This window comes from Anabrus simplex, chromosome 7 (genome assembly GCF_040414725.1).
Source record: "Anabrus simplex isolate iqAnaSimp1 chromosome 7, ASM4041472v1, whole genome shotgun sequence".
Lineage (NCBI taxonomy): Eukaryota > Metazoa > Arthropoda > Insecta > Orthoptera > Tettigoniidae > Anabrus > Anabrus simplex.
The window spans coordinates 288,879,165-288,900,672 of record NC_090271.1 but is presented as its reverse complement, the minus strand read 5'-3'; the positions used below and the strand labels follow the sequence as shown (position 1 = coordinate 288,900,672).

Sequence of the window (21,508 nt, the reverse complement as noted above, 5' to 3'; positions counted from 1 at the left end):
TCACTGATTTCTTTTAGCTAATTATTGCGATTCTTCATTGATAAGGCTAAGTTTAAAATTTTCTTTGTGAGCCTATTATTATCCATAAAATTGTAATCGCCATTTCCTGACTGTATCTGTGATTTTTTCTGTAACTTGATAGATTTCATGTGGTTTCTTTCTCATCCAAATTTCATTTTCACATTTTGGTCCTAAGACTTCTGAAGATTTTCCTTCCTTGTTTTCCGATCATCTTTATTCGAGATTTGCCACAAATTGTAATAGTTTCAGATGCATAAAGTGCTTATGTTTTAAATAATGGATTATTATCATTATTGTTATTAATACAGTGCTGCCCTGAGAACTGTCCGACTACTTGGCTGAATGGTCAGCATTGAGGCTTACGGTTTAGGGAATCCCGGGTTCAATTCCAGGCAAGGTCGGGGATGTTAATCGTGTCTGATTAATTCTTCCGGATCGGCGACTGGGTGTTTCTCTTAACAGTCAGGCAACACACCTCACTACCAACCGACAGAGAAGCACGCAATAGTGATTACATCTTTACACATGAGGCTGGCTTCAGGAAGGGAATCCGGCCGTAAAACGACCAAATCCACATTTGCGACACAGTTCACACCCACAGCCGCACAGGCGTGGGAAAAGCGGTTTAAGGAGAAAAACATGAAGAAGAAATGCTGCTGTGAGAATTCATGATATAACGAGTTCTTCGTTCAACGTACTCACGGGGATTCAACCTTTGCTGTTCACAGTTTACATGGACCATCTTCTTTTTTTTTTTTTTTGCTAGGGGCTTAACGTCGCACTGACACAGATAGGTCTTATGGCGACGATGGGATAGGAAAGGCCTAGGAGTTGGAGGTAAGCGGCCGTGGCCTTAATTAAGGTACAGCCCCAGCATTTGCCTGGTGTGAAAATGGGAAACCACGGAAAACCATCTTCAAGGCAGCCGATAGTGGGATTCGAACCTACTATCTCCCGGATGCAAGCTCACAGCCGCGCGCCTCTACGCGCACGGCCAACTCGCCCGGTGGATCATCTTCTGAATGGTATGAAGTGTCAAGGAGCGTTTTAGTTAGGCAGAAATGTAGTAAGCAGTTTGGTCTATGCTGACGACTTGGTTTTAATGGCAGATTGTGCAGAAAGCCTGCGATCTAATAACTTGGAACTTGAAAATAGGTGCAATGAGTGTAATACTAGCCTTTCTGAGACGAACGTTATGTCAGAAAGTTGATGCTCTGGATCTGCCTGGCAAGAAAATTGACTGGTGGGAAGCACATTACTTTGATTTATTACGCCATGCATTGAAAATAATTGATGAAACTGCTGTAGAATATTCCTGGAGGTATCCACGTTCCCTAAGGGAATGTGATTGGCTTTTGTAAACATTCCTATCATTTTCGAATCTTTGGCGTTTATTATCACAAGTCTTCACCAATATTTCTCTTTACGCTTATCTTTCCCTCGTTTTAGAACAACTTCAAGCTATTTTGTGTAGATGTGACCGTATAGACGAGCGATGTTAGCCTGCTACGCAACATGCTAGGTATGAGGAGCGAATTCAGAATATTTAGATATTTAGTTAAACTGTTTTAAAAGAAGAAGAAGAAGAAGAAGAAGAAAAGAAACCACTCTACCCTCTGCGAAAATCGAATGATCATAAATTTGTCTCCCGTCATGGCCATCCATCAACGGCTGCTAATCAGATGGCAATCAGCCATAAAACATAGCCTGCACGGTTGCAGGTAGCATTGTGTGACCATCCATACCTTACACCACTGCCTGCACGGTTGCTAGGTAACACCGTGTGACCATCCATACCTTACACCAATCCCAGCACGGTTGCTAGGTAATATTGTGTGACCATCCATACCTTACACCACTGCCTGCACGGTTGCTAGGTAACACCGTGTGACCATCCATACCTTAGAACACTGCCTGCCCGGTTACTAGGTAACACCGTGTGACCATCCATACCTTACACCAATGCCTGCACGGTTGCAGGTAACATTGTGTGACCATCCATACCTTACACCAATGCCTGCACGGTTGCTAGGTAACATTGTGTGACCATCCATACCTTACACCAATGCCTGCACGGTTGCTAGGTAATATTGTGTGACCATCCATACCTTACACCAATGCCTGCACGGTTGCTAGGTAATATTGTGTGACCATCCATACCTTACACCAATGCCTGCACGGTTGCTAGGTAATATTGTGTGACCATCCATACCTTACACCAATGCCTGCACGGTTGCTAGGTAATATTGTGTGACCATCCATACCTTACACCACTGCCTGCACGGTTGCTATGGTTACATTTTCGATGCACTCCACAAATTTTCGGATGACCCCCAGCCATAGACATAGTTATGTCAAAAAGGAAACTTTGTGCACCCCTTGAGAGACCTAATTACGTGCCTCAAAATTTTTTCCCTTAAAATCGTAAACAACCGCAATGTACGTAGCTCAGAATAACTAAGCGGTCACTGATGTGATTACGTTACATATCAGGTAGCAAATGTTCGTGCAGAAAAGTAATTATAGGGAAGTGCAGCCATTTTTTGTTAGCGTGCGGCTTTTACTGTAGTATCGGGAATATCCGAGGACATGTTCGGCTCGCCCGGTACACCCCACGTGGGTGAGCTTCGTATGCTGTCGTGCGAGGGTGTTGTCTGTGCGTGTAGATATAATTGTACGGGTTAGGAATGAGAAGGAAGAAGCATGGGCTTGAGAAAGGTAGACATACCATTCCGGCATTTGCCTGAAGTTGTCGTGGCCTTAATTAAGGTACAGCCCCAGCATTTGCCTGGTGTGAAAATGGGAAACCACGGAAAACTATTTTCAGGGCTGCCGGCAGTGAGATTCGAACCCACCATCTCCCGAATGCAAGCTGATAGCTATGCGTCCCAAACCACGCGGCCACAGGCTCGGTGGCAGCAGTCAGGTAGCAAAGATCGGAGCCTTCTAAACGGGAATTTTACCCCATACCACGCAACAGCCATCGAAGTAAGATTTTAAAGGAAGAAATGAAATACAGGCAATAATCCTCTGCCGTATACAAACCAACTTTGTATGACGCTACCATCGCCATGTTTGCGCATGTTCGCTTCAATTATGCCACGCAGGGACGCGATAATCCTCTTGCAGATTACAGTCCATCTAATAATCTTCGCGTGGTCGCACTGTGCATTTCCCGATGTACATACATACGTTTAATTTACACCTGTGCTCATGAAGCGAGTGCATTTGAGGTCACTATTATTGAATAATCCGTGGCATTAACGCATCAGTCTGACAACTAGAGTTTCCAGCCTCCGCCATAAGTCAGTGTATCTCCATGTACTGTACCTACCAGCAAGCCTTTACGATCTGCAATCTAGAGTCTTACACAACAAGCTGCTTTACATCGCACTAACACAGACAGGTTTCATGACAACGATGGGATGGGAAAGGGCTAGGAGTGAGAGGGAAGCGAGCTTAATTAAAGTACAGCCCCAGCATTTGCCTGGTGTGAAAACGTTAAACCACGGAAAACCATCTTCAGGGTTGCCGACCGTGGGGTTCGAACCCGCTATCTCCCGAATGCAAGCTGATAGCTGCGTGACCGAAACCGCACAGTCACTTGCTCGGTTCATCAAATCCTTTGAGACATTTACGTATCCTTGCTGGCGCAAAGTCTACAGGAAACAGTACTTTGCATAAATATCAGCTCGAAAGAAACATGACTTCCGTTCTAGAAGTGTCAAGGACAATCCTCCAAGTGCAATATTAGGTACCCTACAATCGTAAAGGTATTCATATCTGACAATCGCACAGTGTAAGGAACCGCGAAAATGAAATATCCTTTGCTATATTCGGACAAAGTTCGTGGTACTAAACTTTAGCTTTCCTTGTTTTTATTGCTGATAAAACACGCCAATTGTCACAGATGTTATATGCAGGTCTTAACAACAGTATCTAAGCAATTAGTGGGAATAATTGCGACTTAGGGCGCAATCTGTCCAATAGTAGGCATTCGTATTGCAATACTTTGGGCATGTAGATGGATTAGGGACAGAGAAGTTGTACAGAGAGAGAGCAAGTTAGGTTACAAATTTGTTAAATAATTTATAGACAAATAGAAGAACTGCAATTACTCGTCTCAAATACTTAGTCTTATTTTCCTAAATATAATAAATTCTCCAATAATAATAATAATAATAATAATAATAATAATAATAATAATAATAATAATAATAATAATAATAATAATAATAATAATAATCAATCCACAGCCTGTTTCCAGTCATTGGACCAGGTTAGAAATGGAATGAATGATGCCCCCTTTTAGCGGCGAGGATGGGAATTTTGCTGGCTGCCGAAGCCTGTCGCACTCCTCTGGGGCTATGATTAATGAATGATTAATGAAATGAAATGATATTCGAGAGTGTTGCTGGAATGAGAGGTGACAAGAAAAACCGGAGTACCCGGAGAAAAACCTGTCTCACCTCCGCTTTGTCCAGCACAAATCTCACATGGAGTGACCGGGATTTGAACCACGGAGCCCAGCGCTGAGAGGCCGAGCCAGAGCCGCCTTAGCCACGGAGGCCCTTATGTTAATAATAATACACTAAATATTAGAATAATGATGTATATGGATTCAATAGCATTGACTTGACTCCTCGCTTCACGTGGCGGTGGGTGGAATATATCTGATTCATTAACGGCAAGTTGTGTTTCCGACCCAGCGGTGTTCACAAACTTGGATGAGTTTTGACTTATCGTGAACGATCACCGGCTAAGCAGAAACTTGCTAGCCTGCCACAAGTTTGACGTGTGGAATGGATTGTGTAGAGTAAACGAGCAGTAAGACCACAAGGCTAGCGCGCGATACCGCAAGAATGGAACACTGTGCAAGAACGTGCGGCCCAATTGGTGGCTCTGGCCCTCATAGCAAAGCAAGGATCTGGACTTTGAGGTAGTTACCTATTCTTACGTCAGGTACAGATTTATTTTAGTAATTTAAGAAATACTGTACTACTACTTCCTCACTTATCCCAGGTATTTCTGAGGTTGCTGGAGCCAGCCAGGCTCATTGGGTTTGGACCCGATGTTTAAGACCGGATTCCCTTCCTGTCGCCACGTGATTTTTAAGATGAAAACCTCAACCCAGGATCTACCAGGATTCGAACATCACGGTTCTAGGTAAGAAGCCAAGGGCTAAGTCACTAAACTAATCACGTCCCCCCCCCCCCAAGAAATACTGTAAATGTGATTATTATTATTATTATTATTATTATTATTATTATTATTATTATTATTATTATTATTATTAGGGCTACAGGCCCTTGATAAATGGTCAGCGTACTGGTCATCGATTCAGAGTATTTTACCTGCGATGGATAATTTCAATGCCTCAGGGACTGGGTATTTGTGTTCGTCTTAACCCACTAATCTTCATATCCATACAACATATCATACTAAAAGTCACTACAAAAACCCGCAATAATAATTCCATCCCTCTCTCCACATAGGACTAGCGTCAGGAAGGGCATCCGGACGTAAAACAGGGCCAAATCGCCATGTGCCACACAGTTCGCACCCGCGACCCCACAGGTGTGGGAACAAGCGGTGGAAGAAGAAGTGCGTATGGACAAGGACCGACTGACCAAAAGTATCTTTGAATACACGGCAGGATTTAAAGCAACCAGGAAATGGATGGAGGATATGAAGTAGGACGCAGGAGAGACTGCCTTCACAGCAGAGCTCATTCACAACAAAAAGGAGTTCAGGAATCGAATCGAAAAACTCTACTACAAATGTAGACCCGAATAAATTTGGGGGAAAACCAAGGAAAATTCTTCCCTCTTTCTTTCCTCTTCAGTAATAGAATTCCACGTCTTATATATATTAACACTGATTTGGTTGCTCATTCGTAAATTCACTCATTTATCCTGAATAATAATAATAATAATAATAATAATAATAATAATAATAATAATAATAATAATAATAATGTCCGGATCCATGGCTAAATGGTTAGCGTGCTGGCGTTTGGTCCAGTAAGTTCCGCCTTCGATTGCCGGTCGGGTTGGGTATTTTAACCTTAACTGGTTACATCTGATGGCTCGGGGGCTGGGTGTATGGACCGTCTTCATAATTAGAATTCATCATAAGTAGGGCAGCATCCTTCATAGATGCGCAAGTCGCCTATACGGCGTCAACTCGAAAGATCTGCAATAATAATAATAATAATAATAATAATAATAATAATAATAATAATAATAATAATAATAATAATAATAATAATAATAATAATAATAATGAAAATCCACAGCCTGTTTCCAGTCATTCGACCGGGTCAGGAATGGAATTTTTTATTTGCTAGGGGCTTTACGTCGCGCCGACACAGATAGGTCTTATGGCGACGATGGGATAGGAAAGGCCTAGGAGTTGGAAGGAAGCGGCCGTGGCCTTAATTAAGGTACAGCCCCAGCATTTGCCTGGTGTGAAAATGGGAAACCACGGAAAACCATTTTCAGGGCTGCCGATAGTGGGATTCGAACCTACTATCTCCCGGATGCAAGCTCACAGCCGCGCGCCAGGAATGGAATGAATGAAGTCACATCTAGAGGCGAGGATAGGAGTTACGCCGGCTGAAGAAGCCAGTTGCACTCCTCTGGGGCAGTGAAATGAAATGGCGTAAGGCGTTTAGTGCCGGGAGTGTCCGAGGACAAGTTCGGCTCGCCAGGTGCAGGTCTTTTGATTTGACTCCCGAAGGCGACCTGCGCGTCGTGATGAGGATGAAATGATGATGAAGACGACACATACACCCAGCCCCCGTGCCAGCGGAATTAATCAGTTATGGTTAAAATTCCCGACCCTGCCGGGAATCGAACCCGGGACCCCTGTGGCCAAAGGCCAGCACGCTAACCATTTAGCCATGGAGCCGGACTCTGAGGCAGTGATTAATGAATGGCAGATGAAATGAAATTATATTGGAGAGTGTTGCTGAAATGAAAGAAGACAGGGAAAACCGGAGTTACCGGAGAAAACCTGTCCCACCTCCGCTTTGTCCAGCACAAATCTCACATGGAGTGACCGGGATTTAAACCACGGAACCCGGCGATGAGAGGCCGGCGCGCTGCCACATGAGCCACGGAGACTAATAATAATAATAATAATAATAATAATAATAATAATAATAATAATAATAATAATAATAATAATAATAATAATAATAATAATAATAATCAACCATGCATGATCACATTCCACTAATTGCTGTCTGTTTACAAAGTCTTTGTACTCCTCGCAGTAGGTAGTCCGTCTCGCTGGTATTGCCTGAGAGAAGCAACCCAATTTTAACTTTCACCCTGCACGCTCATTCATTTCACACACAACGGCTGCTCGCAGACAGGCTCGAACACAGGGTTATTGGCCACCACAGCACACGGTGACTGTTCCTTGGCTAGACTCCATAGAAAATCCGTCTCTCACACAGTCAACACAGACAATTCACAAGGTCGCTCCTCACAGTGAACTATTTAACACTGACAACTAAACAGCAATAGCTCGACAGACAGACTCCAGGTCGGTCTCCAGTCCACGGTAGTACACACACAGTACATCAAAGTGATTCACTGACAGCACTCCGCTCAGTATAGTTCTCGCTGACGACCGGCGACTTAAACATTAAGCTGTACCATATTCGGACGTTAACCAGTTTTTTTTTAGCTATGGGCTTTACGTCGCACCGACACAGATAGGTCTTATGGCGACGATGGGATAGGAAAGGCCTAGGAGTTGGAAGGAAGCGGCCGTGGCCTTAATTAAGGTACAGCCCCAGCATTTGCCTGGTGTGAAAATGGGAAACCACGGAAAACCATTTTCAGGGCTGCCGATAGTGGGATTCGAACCTACTATCTCCCGGATGCAAGCTCACAGCCGCGCGCCTCTACGCGCACGGTCAACTCGCCCGGTTTAACCAGTTTTATAACTGTCTACAGTCCCCTCTGTTTTGTCCAATAGGGGATAGCTCTTGACCAATAATATGCTCGCTTTGTCAGTGGCAATCCACACGGAGTACTTCAAAAGCGTGCGGGTCCTGAAGCCGGCTCGCTTGTCAGGTCTCCAGTGTTACACAGCTGCACGCAGTTCTATCCAGTCTCACTGTTCGCTCTCAGAGGTTAAGTGGTAGAAACAGAGAGTTGATAACGTCGTGTCTCGAGTGCCATCCAGCTCCAATCACTAGCTCCACTTTGATACACATACTGGCGGTACACATACTCAAGTTAGTACTTCACGGCAGTACACACACAGTAGACACTCTGACACCGGTGAGACGATGACGACAGTCAGCACTACTGCCGCTCCAGTCCATCTACCGAACTCCAACACTAACTGACTCTTCACGGCTAGCCTCCTATTTTTATATCCTGATGGTGGAGTACCAAACACTTCGGGGCTCTGCTAGAAGCGGAACATTCTCCCTGACCTTGCAGACGAAGCACAGGCAAAGCAGACGAAATCACAATGCAAGGAGAAGCCGACTGAGACGTCTCCGGTCTGATTCACTAATCCATTCCAGGAAGTACAGAGGGAGTTTATTTATTTATTTACCGTATGGGAACACACCGGAAAATACAACAATCGCCTCTGTTGCGACCAATAGCAGATAGCTTTTGACTAATAGCAGTCACTGCAATATCCTTTTTTTTTAAAAGCAACAAAATACCTACTATCAATGGACTCATATCGAAGGCCATCTTGAAAATTATCCGAGAGGATGTGCATTTTGTAGAAAAGCCATATGGAAGAACCAAACTTTCAAGTTCGAAGTTTTAAATATGGAAATATTTAATAAAGTAGTGGGAAGCATCAACTGGACAAACTTGTGCCAGTTCAGTGCGGTAAATCCGCTAGCCGGTAATTACATAATTACACCATATGGTCCGCACATTGTCATGAGTTCAGACCAGCAGGCAGTCAGGGTTGCCTAAACCTGATACTTCTCAATCACGGTTTAAAATTCGCAATTGGTGTCTATATTCTCAGAGAAATATCAAGGTAAGGTTAAAGATAAGTGTAAGTTACTCACTCAGCCGGGGCGGCTCCTGAGTTTCTGCCACCACGCCACCGCGCCATAGGGGGACTGCTGTCCGCCACCCTGCTCGCCGGCTGGAACAACAAACAGCAACACAAGTTGTTTAGCAGCATTCTTAAGGAAACAGGACTTGGCAAAGGATTTTTTAAAATATAGGCGCTATCGTGATCCCTGTCCAGCATAACAGTGTTTACAGCTTGCTACTCCCCCCAAGTATTTAACGCCAGAAACATTGAATAAGGTTTCCATAAAACCACTGAAAAAACTTGCCCGTATATAAAATGAAATAAGTGATCAGTTTCTGTACCACATGATGACCCCCACAAAGCTGCTACATTCTGAATAATAATAATAATAATAATAATAATAATAATAATAATAATAATAATAATAATAATAATAATAATAGTTAATAAACTCAAACACATTAGTAAACCCAGACGAACTGTACAATTCGGAGTGTCCGATAACAAATAAGAAAGGGGAGTTGCACGGACTCGAGAAAATGGAAAGGAAAATTCTTATACCACAGAAGATCACACATGGGACATGGAGGAAAAGGAAATACGAGTACGTACACAAGTACACAGAAAATATCAAGGATACAGTGAGGAAACGAAGGCTGAATTTCTATAGGCATTAGTGCGAACGGACAAGGACCGACTGACCAAACGTATCTTTGAATACATCGCAGGATTTAAAACAACCAGGAAATGGATGGAGGATATAAAGAAGGACTTAGGGGAGACTGGAATTTCAGCAGAGATGATTCACAACAAAAAGGAGTTAAGGAATCGAATCGAAAACCTCCAAAATTTCAAGGAGGAGCAGCTAAAGAGTGGGATCAGACAGACAGTATCCGAGGAGCTAATAAAGATGAGAAGTGAATTAATGAAGAATTTCCGGAAAAATCAAGAAAGACTGGTCAGCAACCTTAAGTTTAACGCAGTACACATATGGCCAAATCGAATTAATAATAATAATAATAATAATAATAATAATAATAATAATAATAATAATAATAATAATAATAATAATCCGACTCCTTGGCTGATTGGTAAGCACTGAGGCCTTCGGTTCAGAGGGTCCCGGGTTCGATTTCCGGCCGGGTCGGCGATTTTAAACACGTCTAATTAATTCTTCTGGTTCAGGAACTGGGTGATTATATTTCTCCCAACATATTCCTCTTCATATTCAGGCAACACACCACACTACCAACCACCCCAAAAACACGCAATAGTGATCACATACCTCCAAATATGGTTGGCGTCAGGAAGGGCATCTAGCCGTAAAACAGGGCCAAAATCCCACGTTCGGCACTGTTCGCACCCGCGACTCAACAAGTGTGTAAAAAGCGGTATAATAATAATAATAATAATAATAATAATAATAATAATAATAATAATAATAATAATATCGACACAAAGAAACTCTGAGAGAAAGAGAATAAACTCAAAGAACTAGCACTGCCAGTGTACTTGAACTTTAACAGTACAAAAAAGACTTGATGGTTCAAGCTGCAAAAAAAGCAGCAGAAGTTAAGAAGAGGAAGAAACACGCCTTGCGGAACGAAAGCGGTGAACAAGCATTGATGGATCGTCTACATACTTGGAAAATGTGCAACACGTCTACAGAAGAGGATGGCTGTTTGTAACATCTACAAAACCCAACGGGCGCAAACGGCGAAGATAATACGGAACGAAAATTGCAAACACGAAAGGGAGCAAATGAATAAGAGTGTACAAAACTTCCAAAGAATTGAGTTCCTAGAATATTTCAGGGGTTAAAAAATCAAGGGTACAAACCTCTCTTTGCTTTCAGTGGAAACATGGAACTTCGGAACATCATGCGAAGAAAACTGTGGTCCTTGCCGAATACTTAGACAACTTTCGAAATTGTGAAAAACCAGTTAATCCCATCAGAACGAACAAATCAGAACATATCATTAACATCTTCTCCCTCGTATCGCGATGAGATCAAACGCCACTCGGCGAGATTTACAAACAACAATACCTTGTTGAAGACTCCGTGATAGCGGAACTATGCAAAAACGTCCTGGAATAGGCAATAGACGTCTTGCCTAAGACCATCATTGACATATTTGAGAAAGAACAACTACCAGAGACTGGCAAGTAGCTTTAATCCATCAACGAAGTAAATAACTACCGTGGTAGCTGCTTACTCCCAGTAGCACACAAGATTCTAGGTCTATCGTTATTCATCCAAGAACGACTAGAACAGCGCTCGCTTGAAGAATACCAACGAGGTTCTCGGAAAGGCCACTCAGCAGCAGAGAAAATCCACAATTTTAAACGATAATGAGATCATATGTTTGGCGGTCGAACACACGTATGTAAATTTGTAGACTTCTGCAATGTATATGACTCCACTGAGCGTGATGCGTTGCTTCTGTTAAACGAAAAAATGGGAGCGATGAAAAAACTGCTAGCGGTAATACGGACCACCTTAATACGAAGTCCAAAGTAACATTTCAAGGACCCCCTGTGGGTGGGGGAGGCAGACGAAGAATTCACCCAGATTATCCCCTGCCTGTCGTGAGAGGCGTCTAAAAGGGGCGACCAAGGGATGATACAATTAGAACCATAAAAAATACTTGCAATTAGTACCATCACTCAGGGAACACCATGGGTTGCATTTACTTGCGCGTAGTACCACTATGTTAGGTACGCAATAGGTTTGTGATTAGTAGCGACAGTGTGTGAATCAGGAGACGGGTCCTACAGTACCTGTGATTCGTACAACTATATGAGCGACAGCATGGGATTAGCGACACCATGGTTCTGCCTTACCTATGCTCAGTTCCCACTATGTGAGGAATTCCACGGGATAGTACGAGTCCCCGTGGTTAGTCCATTTAAGTGAGGAACGCCATAGGTTTGCGTTGCCTTTATAGGTTTGCGTTGCCTGTAAATAGCGCCGCGATGTGTGAAACACCATAGGTCTGTGTTACATGTGCGCATTATACTACCTGTGAATAGTACCATAATGTGTAATGTGTGGAATACCGCGAGTCCCCGCTACTTTTGATTAGTACTGCAACATTACACATAGCATGGTTCTACTTTCCTAGCGATGAACACCATTATGAGGGGCTGATGACCTGGATTTTGGACCCGTTTCGACTATAAGCATAATCGATTCAGCAGTCCCTTGGTCAGTAATACTATTGTTTTGTGCCAGCTTCTGTACATGTGAGGCACTGTGGGTCGGATCCACTGATCGTTTTAAATTCATATCCGTCCATCCATTCATTCTTCGTCCTCATGCTTTGAATTCTGGTCAGTGGAGGATTTTGGACTTTTAAGTTGTCATTTCATTTGGTCTCATTTCGTAATATTAGGGGCCGATGACCTCGATGTTAGGCCCCTTGAAACATCAATCAATCAATCAATCAATCAATCAATCAATCAATCAATCAATCAATCAATCAATCAATCAATCAATCAATCAATCAATCAATCAATCAATCAATCAATCAATCAATCAATCAAAATTTCAAGGATACTTCTCTGAACCAACTGGGATTAAAACAGGAGTTGAGACAGGAATAGGGACTCTCGCCACTCTTGACAATTATTGCGTGCTGGAAACAGTAACATAGGAATCGCGTCAGATACTGCAAGACAAACTTGTTCAAACATTTAAAGGACTGGGATGAAGAAGAAGAAAGGAGTGGAAATCGATTGCTTAATTTTTTCGGATGATATTGCAATAATGACAAAGGATTTTGGAATTGCAATGGAATAAATTAATGTGCTGATAAAAGTAGCAGAGCAATCAGGCTTGCAGATATCCTTTGAAAATACGGAAGTAATGCCAAATATCAAAGATATCATGGCGCAACTAAACACCAAATATGCAACAATAAACGGCATGCGTAAGTTTAAATACACTGCTGAGCGGATCTGATCAAACGGTCTAAACGCGGAGGCCTTAGCGGTCAGAAAAATAAAAAGGATTCCTTTCCAAACCACCTGGAACATATTTAACAGAATGGGTTTTTCTGTAAATAACAACATTAATCATTACAACACTGTCATCAAAACGATATCTCTTTATGCGACAGAATGCCTTACCTACTCATAGAAATGTGTGCTCTCTAGGTTAGAGAGAGAGAGAGAGAGAGAGAGAGAGTTAATCGAAAACACTCGTTTTCAACCTGTACAGGCTCGTCATTTATTGAATTTTTTTTCAACTATTTTTTTCTTCCTCTACGAGAAAAATAATTTATACAGTTTGGGGACATGCCCGAGTTTTGCAAAATATTTGAGCCAAAACCACTGTTCTTCCCAGGGTTGAAAAATAAAATTAGTGTAAAAACTACCGTTTTTCTTGAAAAAAAAGAACCACCGAAAATCGTTCTCTCCATATCCCTTTAAAAAAAATTCCCGCTTAGATCTGGAGCAGAAGGAGTAAAATATTGAAGCAAATACAATATTATTATTATTATTATTATTATTATTAATATTATTATTATTATTATTATTATTATTATTATTTTGTAACTATAGTGATTTCTAGTATAAAAAGAGATGGCACTGAGAAAATAATTATAAGCCGTGCGCAATCCGTCTCCATGGGGTGAATAATTTCAATAACGGGATCTACATAAGAGAATCACGGACACGGTGGGCAAACGCAGAGTTCACTTCTATGGTTACCTATGACGAATGGACGATTCTTGATGGACAAAACTCATTTTTAATAATTTTGACTCAAAATAAAAAAATCCCCGGTATATAAACGTCAAGAAAGACCTCAAAGAAACGGGCATACTATCAGAAGACGCGCAAAAACGAGACCTTAAAAAAATAAAAATCGTGACTTTTGGGACTTCCCCAGATGAAAAATGGACAACTTGTGCGAAATGGTCAGATGAACGCCGTCCCCGACACGGCAAGCTAATGAAAACTTACTGGATGAAAAGAAATATAAATAAACGCCAGAATGTATAATGAAACATCGTAAAACAATTAATTAAAAGTAAATAATATGTATAGGGTCTTTCAGTTGGTTCAGATTTGGAAAGACACTCGGGCGTTTGCAATTTTGTCCAGCGGGAATTCTTTGACGTGTCGGAAACCAACGGCATACTGTAGATTTGTGGCATTGAAGCATCTTCAAATGTCGTTGTCTTCAGCAAGGATCGAATACGATCTCTTGGGATCACAAGAACGACTAATTGACTGCATCACTGAGATCATACTGCAACATTTTCTCTCTAAAATTTAACCACCGTTTTTAACATTAGACAGTCGAATTTGTAATCGAATCATTTTTATTAATGAAGCGACAGATTTGAAATATGACAAAATTAGCCAGAAATTGGATAAGCTGAAACGCTGTTCCTGACGTCAAATTGTGTTTTATTCCTAATAATTATTATCTGATATTTGGGTTTTGTGTATTCAGTTGGTGGAACCTTTCATGTTTAACTACAAGTTGTCAGCCAGAGTCCATTAATCATCGACGTACCAATTTCCCTTACTTTTCCGCTCATATATGACTGCCTTTCTTTCACGCATGTCATCTGCAATTTCCGGAGAATGTATGGAATCATGAGGGCGACTGCGAGGTGTGAATACCAAGTGGACAGCGGGTGCTCCGGTCATGCATGTTCCTTTAATCCCTCCTAACAACACTCTCAGTCATTTCTGTAGACACGCACTGACTTTCAATGTCCTAAAATATCACTGGCTAATCGAAGCGAGGACTGACTGTCAACAAGATTAACCCACTATACAGACTAATCTGACGACGTTGTTGTTGTTGTTGTTGGTGATGATGATGATGAAGCTTTTACGGTCTGTTTAACAGAATGCACTATTTTCGTTCGGACTGGACCTTGTCGTACAAGCTGTCGACATGGCAAGCCTACATGTGAAAAAATCTACTGGCTTTACTTTGCACTTATCTTATGGTTCTGATATTATGCCGACGATGGGATAGGGCAGGTGAGGACTGGGAAGGAAGCAAACGTCGCCTTAGTGAAGGTACAACATCAGGATTTGCCTCGTGTAAAAATGGGAATGCATTTTTAATTTACATGGCTCTTTCTTTAAATCGTTCAGTGAAACTATTCATCAATTTTTTTCCTTTATTGTCAATAGCAGAGCAATCTAAAAGAACAAAATTAATGACGTTAGAACAATATTTTTAAGACGATGTACCTGATAAGGGACTAATTTCAATATTTGAATTCTGGGAATTTCTTGACTTTGAACTTATTCACAGTCAAGTTACTGTGGCTGCAAGCTACAGTAATAACATTCAGTGTGAAGAAATCTTCCGTCGGAATAATCAGGACACCAAATTGTTGACCAGGGAACGTCTGAATATCGTATAAAGCACATTGGACCACTGTACAGAAACGACAAAGCCGAGAAAACAACACCAAACTTGACGGTGTCATGTGGACATCTACTGGTTGGCCACGGCGAGCATTGCAGTGTATGTTAATTAAGATGATTCTTTTTCACGTATAACTGTTATTCCGTTGGGGACCATATACTTCCCCCATGTGACACAAATCACTTCATCCCAGAGAAGTGGTGAAACCCTAAATGAGACACGTCGAATGATTGCTGGATGCTGGATGTCTTGAACCACATGGAGAAAGTGTATTGTGCCTTTGCACCTTCTAACATTCCCCAACGAGTTGCCACCAATCATGAAGGATTACAGATGAACAACACATTGCATCACCCATTATTTGCCTTCAATTACATTTCGTATTTAAATCAAGGAAAACTTTCTATCGACATCGTATCATCAGAAACGACAAAGCCGAGAAAACAACACCAATCCTTGTGGACATCTCGTTGGCCACGGCGAGCAGTGGAGTGTATGTTAATTGATTCTTTTTCAGGTATTATTCTGGTATTATATGTTTTCTCTTTCAGGTAGTTTATAAATTTATTTACTCAAAGTTAGTTTCGGCAGACTGAAGAACATAACAGTATTAAAAATGAAACGAATATGTTAATATCTCAATTGTTTAACAACAGGTGTCCACCGATCGAAGTCACCCTCAAGTGGTAAGATAGTTGATATAAGAGCAGCTATGGCGAAGAACGAAACGCATAGAATTCATGCCTGGATGTTCTCTGAATGTTCAGAATTTGACTTGATGCTAGAGAGTAGCAATTCCCTAGACGCGCACCTCCGATGGACAAACAGTATAACTGATTTGGTCAAATAAAAACATATAATTTCATTTCTCAAGCAAGGAAACTCAGACAAAATGGATGGCTGTACCACATCTTCGAACGAGTCATCTGGATCACAGTACAAAGAACACTTCCACTGCACCTCCCAGTAGATTTAACAGACAACGCGGTTTGAGTGGAGCTTAAAATCTCTCTGCTCACTTTTGCGCGTTAAAAGTCAATACTACACAAATATGGCAGTCTTCTTTAACTGGCAGAGAGGAGGGACACGTCTGTGTAGAGGGACCTGGGGGATGAGAAATCACAGCAGGTGAAGGTTATTTATAGAAACTGTGGATTAAGTAACAGATTACGGGAGCTCCATCTGGTGGAGGGATTCAGCAGTGGGGAACGGGGAAGGGAGTAAGAATGATGGGTTCTAGGATATCCATTGCTAGGGTGAGGGCCCTGTAATTGCCACAATAAAGAACAATAATAACTTGTCATGAATCTACACTACATCCGCCATCCTTGGTTCAGAATGAAGTCATCCGAGGGGAGAGCTGTGAACAAAGGCCTATGTTTATATTTAGCGAGAGAACCTACTGAGATCCTGGTGGTAATGATCGTTGCCGTAAGGGAAATTACGACTGAACTAAGCCTTTTCACAGATGGTATAGTTTTGTTTCTTTTTTTCTTTTTCATTAAACATGTCCGACCATTAAATAAACAAACAAGCCCCATGATGCTAGAGCTCTGATCGGTCTTGGGTTGGCCTACCAAGTGACCGCTGCTCAGGCTGAAAGACGAGGGGACACGTCGTCAGTGCGACGAATCCTCTCGGCCGTTATTCTTGGCTAAACTGGAGCCTCCATCTCACCTCCAGATGATGTTCTAACATAGGCTGAGTGGACCTCAAACCACCCTCAGATCCAGGTACAATTCCATGGTCTGCCCGTGGATCGAACCAGATAAGAGGCGGGCTCGATATCCGTAAACCGCGGGGTCAGAATTCATTCAATATTTTAATCATGTACACCAACTTGTTTTATTTACAGGAAGGCCCGTTTACTAAATAATATTACTGACAGATTCATTCTTATTTTATTTGCATTCATTAATCATGTCGAACTATTAAATATTAGTTACAGACTCACTGTTATTTTATTTGTAATCACTAACCATTTAGAACTTCTTCTCACGGTGCCTGTCCGTTTCGGATGTTGGCGATCATGATGGCTATTTTTGTCTTGTTTGTGGCAGCGCGGAACAATTCAGCTGATGACATATTGCTCCAGAACCTCTTTTGCTGTTTATTTTCCCCTGGAGTATTTTTTGGAGTAGGTTGTATCTATCTGTGTTGCGCATGATATGTCCCAGATACTGCATTTCACTATCTTGATTAACTGAGGTGTTGTGTTCATCCTTCTCATTACTTCCACGTTGTCATTCTCTAGGTCCAAGATATTCTCAGGATCCGCCTATAAAGCCACGTTTCATAGGCCTCCAGCTTCTTCTCTGTGTTTTAATTTAAGGTCCATGTCTCTACACAATATAAAGAACAGAAAAGACATAACAGTGCAGAAGTCTGATATTAGTCCCTAAAGCAGGGCCTCTCAGAGTGCATGCACTGTGCACGGTGCAAAAGACGGCTTCGCTTGGTTGACCAGAGTGCAGACCCTCACTCCTCGATTTGAAGAAATAGCGCTGTCTCTCTCTTCCCCACGCCTGTCTCGCTCGCTCCCCGTGTCTCCCTCTTCCTCACTTGCTCCGTAGCGCTCCAAATCAGCGCCGAGTTGAGCCGAGCTTACCCGAGTAGCCCAGAGACGAAGCGTTGGTCCGAGCCGAACCGAGGGGGGCCGATGCACTGCGCACAGGAACTCTGCGCCGCTGTTTGCACGCGTGAGATTTTGGTCGTTTGAGAGGCCCTGGCCTAAAGTTAGATTGTGGCTTTTAAACACAATGCTCATTTTCTGGAACACACTTCTTGCTTTTCCAATGCGTACCTTGACTTCTTGTGAGCAATCCCAGTCTTCATTTATTACGGTTCCAAGGTATGAATATTGTTTTACCCTTTCTATAACCTTTTGATTTATAACCAAGTTTAATCCAGAAATATTTTCCTTACTTATGACCATGAGTTTTGGCTTTTGCGGTGTTCATTTCAAGCCCGTATTGGTGGCTGACTCTTACAATTCTATTCATTAGTGATTGTAGCGCTTGGATAGTATCAGCAATTACAATTGTATCATCAGCATACCGAATGTTCTTTAATCTCACTCCATTTATCAAAATTCCTTCTCCTATATCTTCCATGGCTTCTCTAAATATGTATTCTGAATACAAATGAAATAGAATAGGTGACAAGATACATCCCTGCCTCACTCCTCTCAGGATGTTGACAGCTTCGGTGTGTTCTCCTTCAACACGCCACACCGCTGTTTGATTCCAGTACAGCGTCTTGATGATTCGCAGATCTCTTTCCTCCATTCCAACATTTCTCAAAATCTCCATCAATTTTTCATGTTTTACACAGTCAAAGGCTCTCTGGTAGTCTATTAAGCAAGCAAACAAACAACGAACTACTAAATAATATTAGTCGCAGACTCACTCTTATTTTAGGGGTTGCCTGGCCGAGGCGGTAAAGGCGTGATCGGTTCGCCCGGAAGGACGTGGATTCGAATCCCCGTCAGGAATTCGTAAAATTTAAGAAACGAGATTTCCACTTCCAGGGGTGCATATGGTCCTAAGATTCACTCAGCCTACACCAAAAATCAGTACCAGGTTAATTCCTGGGGGCAAAGGCGGCCGTACCTACAGCTAACTACTCTACCCCATCACGGGCCGCGGTTAACAATGGTGGAAGCCTATCACTCCTCCAAGGGTCTTCATGGCCTGTACGGAGGTGACTTTGTCTTTTTGTTCGTCACTCTTATTTTATTTGTATTCACCAAACATGTCGAAGTTCTTCTTCTTCCTTCTTGATCTGTTTACCCTCCAGGGTCGGTTTTTCCCTCGGACTCAGCGAGGAATCCCACCTCTACCGCCTCAAGGGCAGTGTCCTGGAGCTTCAGACTCTGGGTTGGGGATACAACTGGGGAGTATGACCAGTACCTCGCCCAGGCGGCCTCAGCTGCTACGTTGATCAGGGGACTTGTGGGGGGATGGGAAGATAGGAAGGGATAGAAGTAGTATAATGGGAGAGTTCGGCCGCCACCTCCACCTCAGGCTCCCAGTGGCCACCTCCACCTCCACCTCAGCCAGAGGCCTCCCAGATGCCTCCTCCACCTCCACCTCAGCCAGAGGCCTCCCAGAGGTCTCCTCCACCTCCCGCGGGAAATTTGAATTTGTAAACAAAGCCACGTGCTTTTTGACAGCTGTCATCGACAACAACGCATCGCTAACCTCAGTACTGCCATCTTGACGGGCCTAAACCTCAGTAGTGCCAACTTAACCTAACTAGCATGAGGTAAACAAAGCCACGTGCTTTTTGACAGCCACGTGCTTTTTGACAGATTTGTAAACAAAGCCACGTGCTTTTTGACAGCTGTCATCGACAACAACGCATCGCAAACCTCAGTACTGCCATCTTGACGGGCCTAAACCTCAGTAGTGCCAACTTAACCTAACTAGCATGAGGTAAACAAAGCCACGTGTTTTTTGACAGCCACGTGCTTTTTGACAGATTTGTAAACAAAGCCACGTGCTTTTTGACAGACAACAACGCATCGCTAACCTCAGTACTGCCATCTTGACGGGCCTAAACCTTAGTAGTACCAACTTAACCTAACTAGCATGAGGTAAACAAAGCCACGTGTTTTTTGACAGCTGTCATCCGCCATCTTTAAACTACAGAGCACCGTGCTGCCCTCTTTCATCACCTATCATCGGCAGTGCTGCCATCTTGACAGACCTAAACCTTAGTGCTACCAACTTAACCTCACTAGCTCGAGATAAACAAATCCACGTGCTTTTTGACAGCCACGTGCTTTTTTGATAGCTGTCATCCGCCATCTTTGAGCACAGTGCTGCCCTCTTTAGCTACTTACCTTTGAAATGTGGTGGCGGATAATTTGAAAAATGCTTTTCGACAAGCAGCCATCTTTAATCCGGAGAGAACAGTGCTGCCCTCTATGTGGTGGCGGCAAATTGAAAAATTCCACGTGCTCTTGTTTGAAAACAAACTCACGTGCTTTTTTGACAGCTGTCATATGCCATCTTTAATCTATAGAGCACAGTGCTGCCCTCTTTAGTTTGAAATGTGGTGGTGGTAAATTCCACGTGCTCTTGTTTGGAAACAAAGCCACGTGCAGCTGTCATCCGCCATCTTTAATCAACAGAGCACTGTGCTACTATCATGCGGGTAATTTCATCACCTGTCATCCGCCATCTTTAATCCACAGAACACCGTGCTGCCCTCTTTATGGCTACTACCTTAAGCACGTAGTAGCGGGCAATTTGAAAAGTTCTGTGAGCTATCATCCGCCATCTTTAATCAAGAGAGCACCGTGCTGCCATCTTTAGCTAGATACCTTTGAAATGTGGTGGCGGCAAATTGAAAAATTCCACGTGCTCTTGTTTGGAAACAAACTCACGTGCTTTTTCGACAGCTACCATCCGCCATCTTTAATCAACAGAGCATAGTGCTGCCCTCTTTAGTTTGAAATGTGATGGCGGCAAATTCCACGTGCTCTTGTTTGGTAAACATAGCCATGTGCTTTTTTGACAGCTGTCATCCGCCATCTTTAATACAGAGAGCACCGTGCTGCCCTCTTTATCGTAGTAGATGTAAATTCGTCACCTGTCATCCGCAGTGCTGCCATCTTTAGCTAGATACCTTTGAAAAGTGGTGGCGGATAATTTAAAAAGCCCTCTCTCGACGCTAATTGCGTAAGATGGCGGCTATACATGACTCCTTAAGGGTGCTTACGCAAGATGGCTGCTATACACAGGTTCTTATGAGACGCCCTTGGGATGCTTGCGCAAGATGGCAGTTATACATGGCTCCTTATGAGATACCCTAGGGATGCTTGCGCAAGATAGCGGCTGCTCTTATGGGACGGCTTAAGGGTCCTTGGCTAGAGACTCCCTAAGGATGCTTGCGCAAGATGGCGGCTATACATAACTCCTTATGAGACGCTTTAAGGGTGCTTGCGCAAGATGGTTGCTACTCTTAGCTTAGAGGCTAACGTGTCGTGATAGTTCGATTCATTAAATTTAGGGCTTAAATGCAAAATGTTAAATATATCGA

General features: G+C 42.7%; 1 protein-coding gene across 2 annotated transcripts in view; it reads right to left on the bottom strand.

The window, feature by feature from the left end:
* LOC136877573 (uncharacterized) overlaps positions 1 to 21,508 on the bottom strand; it is a 1,365,998-nt gene that overhangs the window by 759,016 nt on the left and 585,474 nt on the right. For both annotated transcript variants that reach the window (XM_067151725.2, XM_067151726.2), the window contains exon 3: positions 9,083 to 9,162. In XM_067151725.2, the coding sequence (XP_067007826.2) occupies positions 9,083 to 9,129 (47 nt within the window). In that variant the 5' untranslated portion in view covers positions 9,130 to 9,162. The remainder of the gene's footprint in view (positions 1 to 9,082; positions 9,163 to 21,508) is intronic.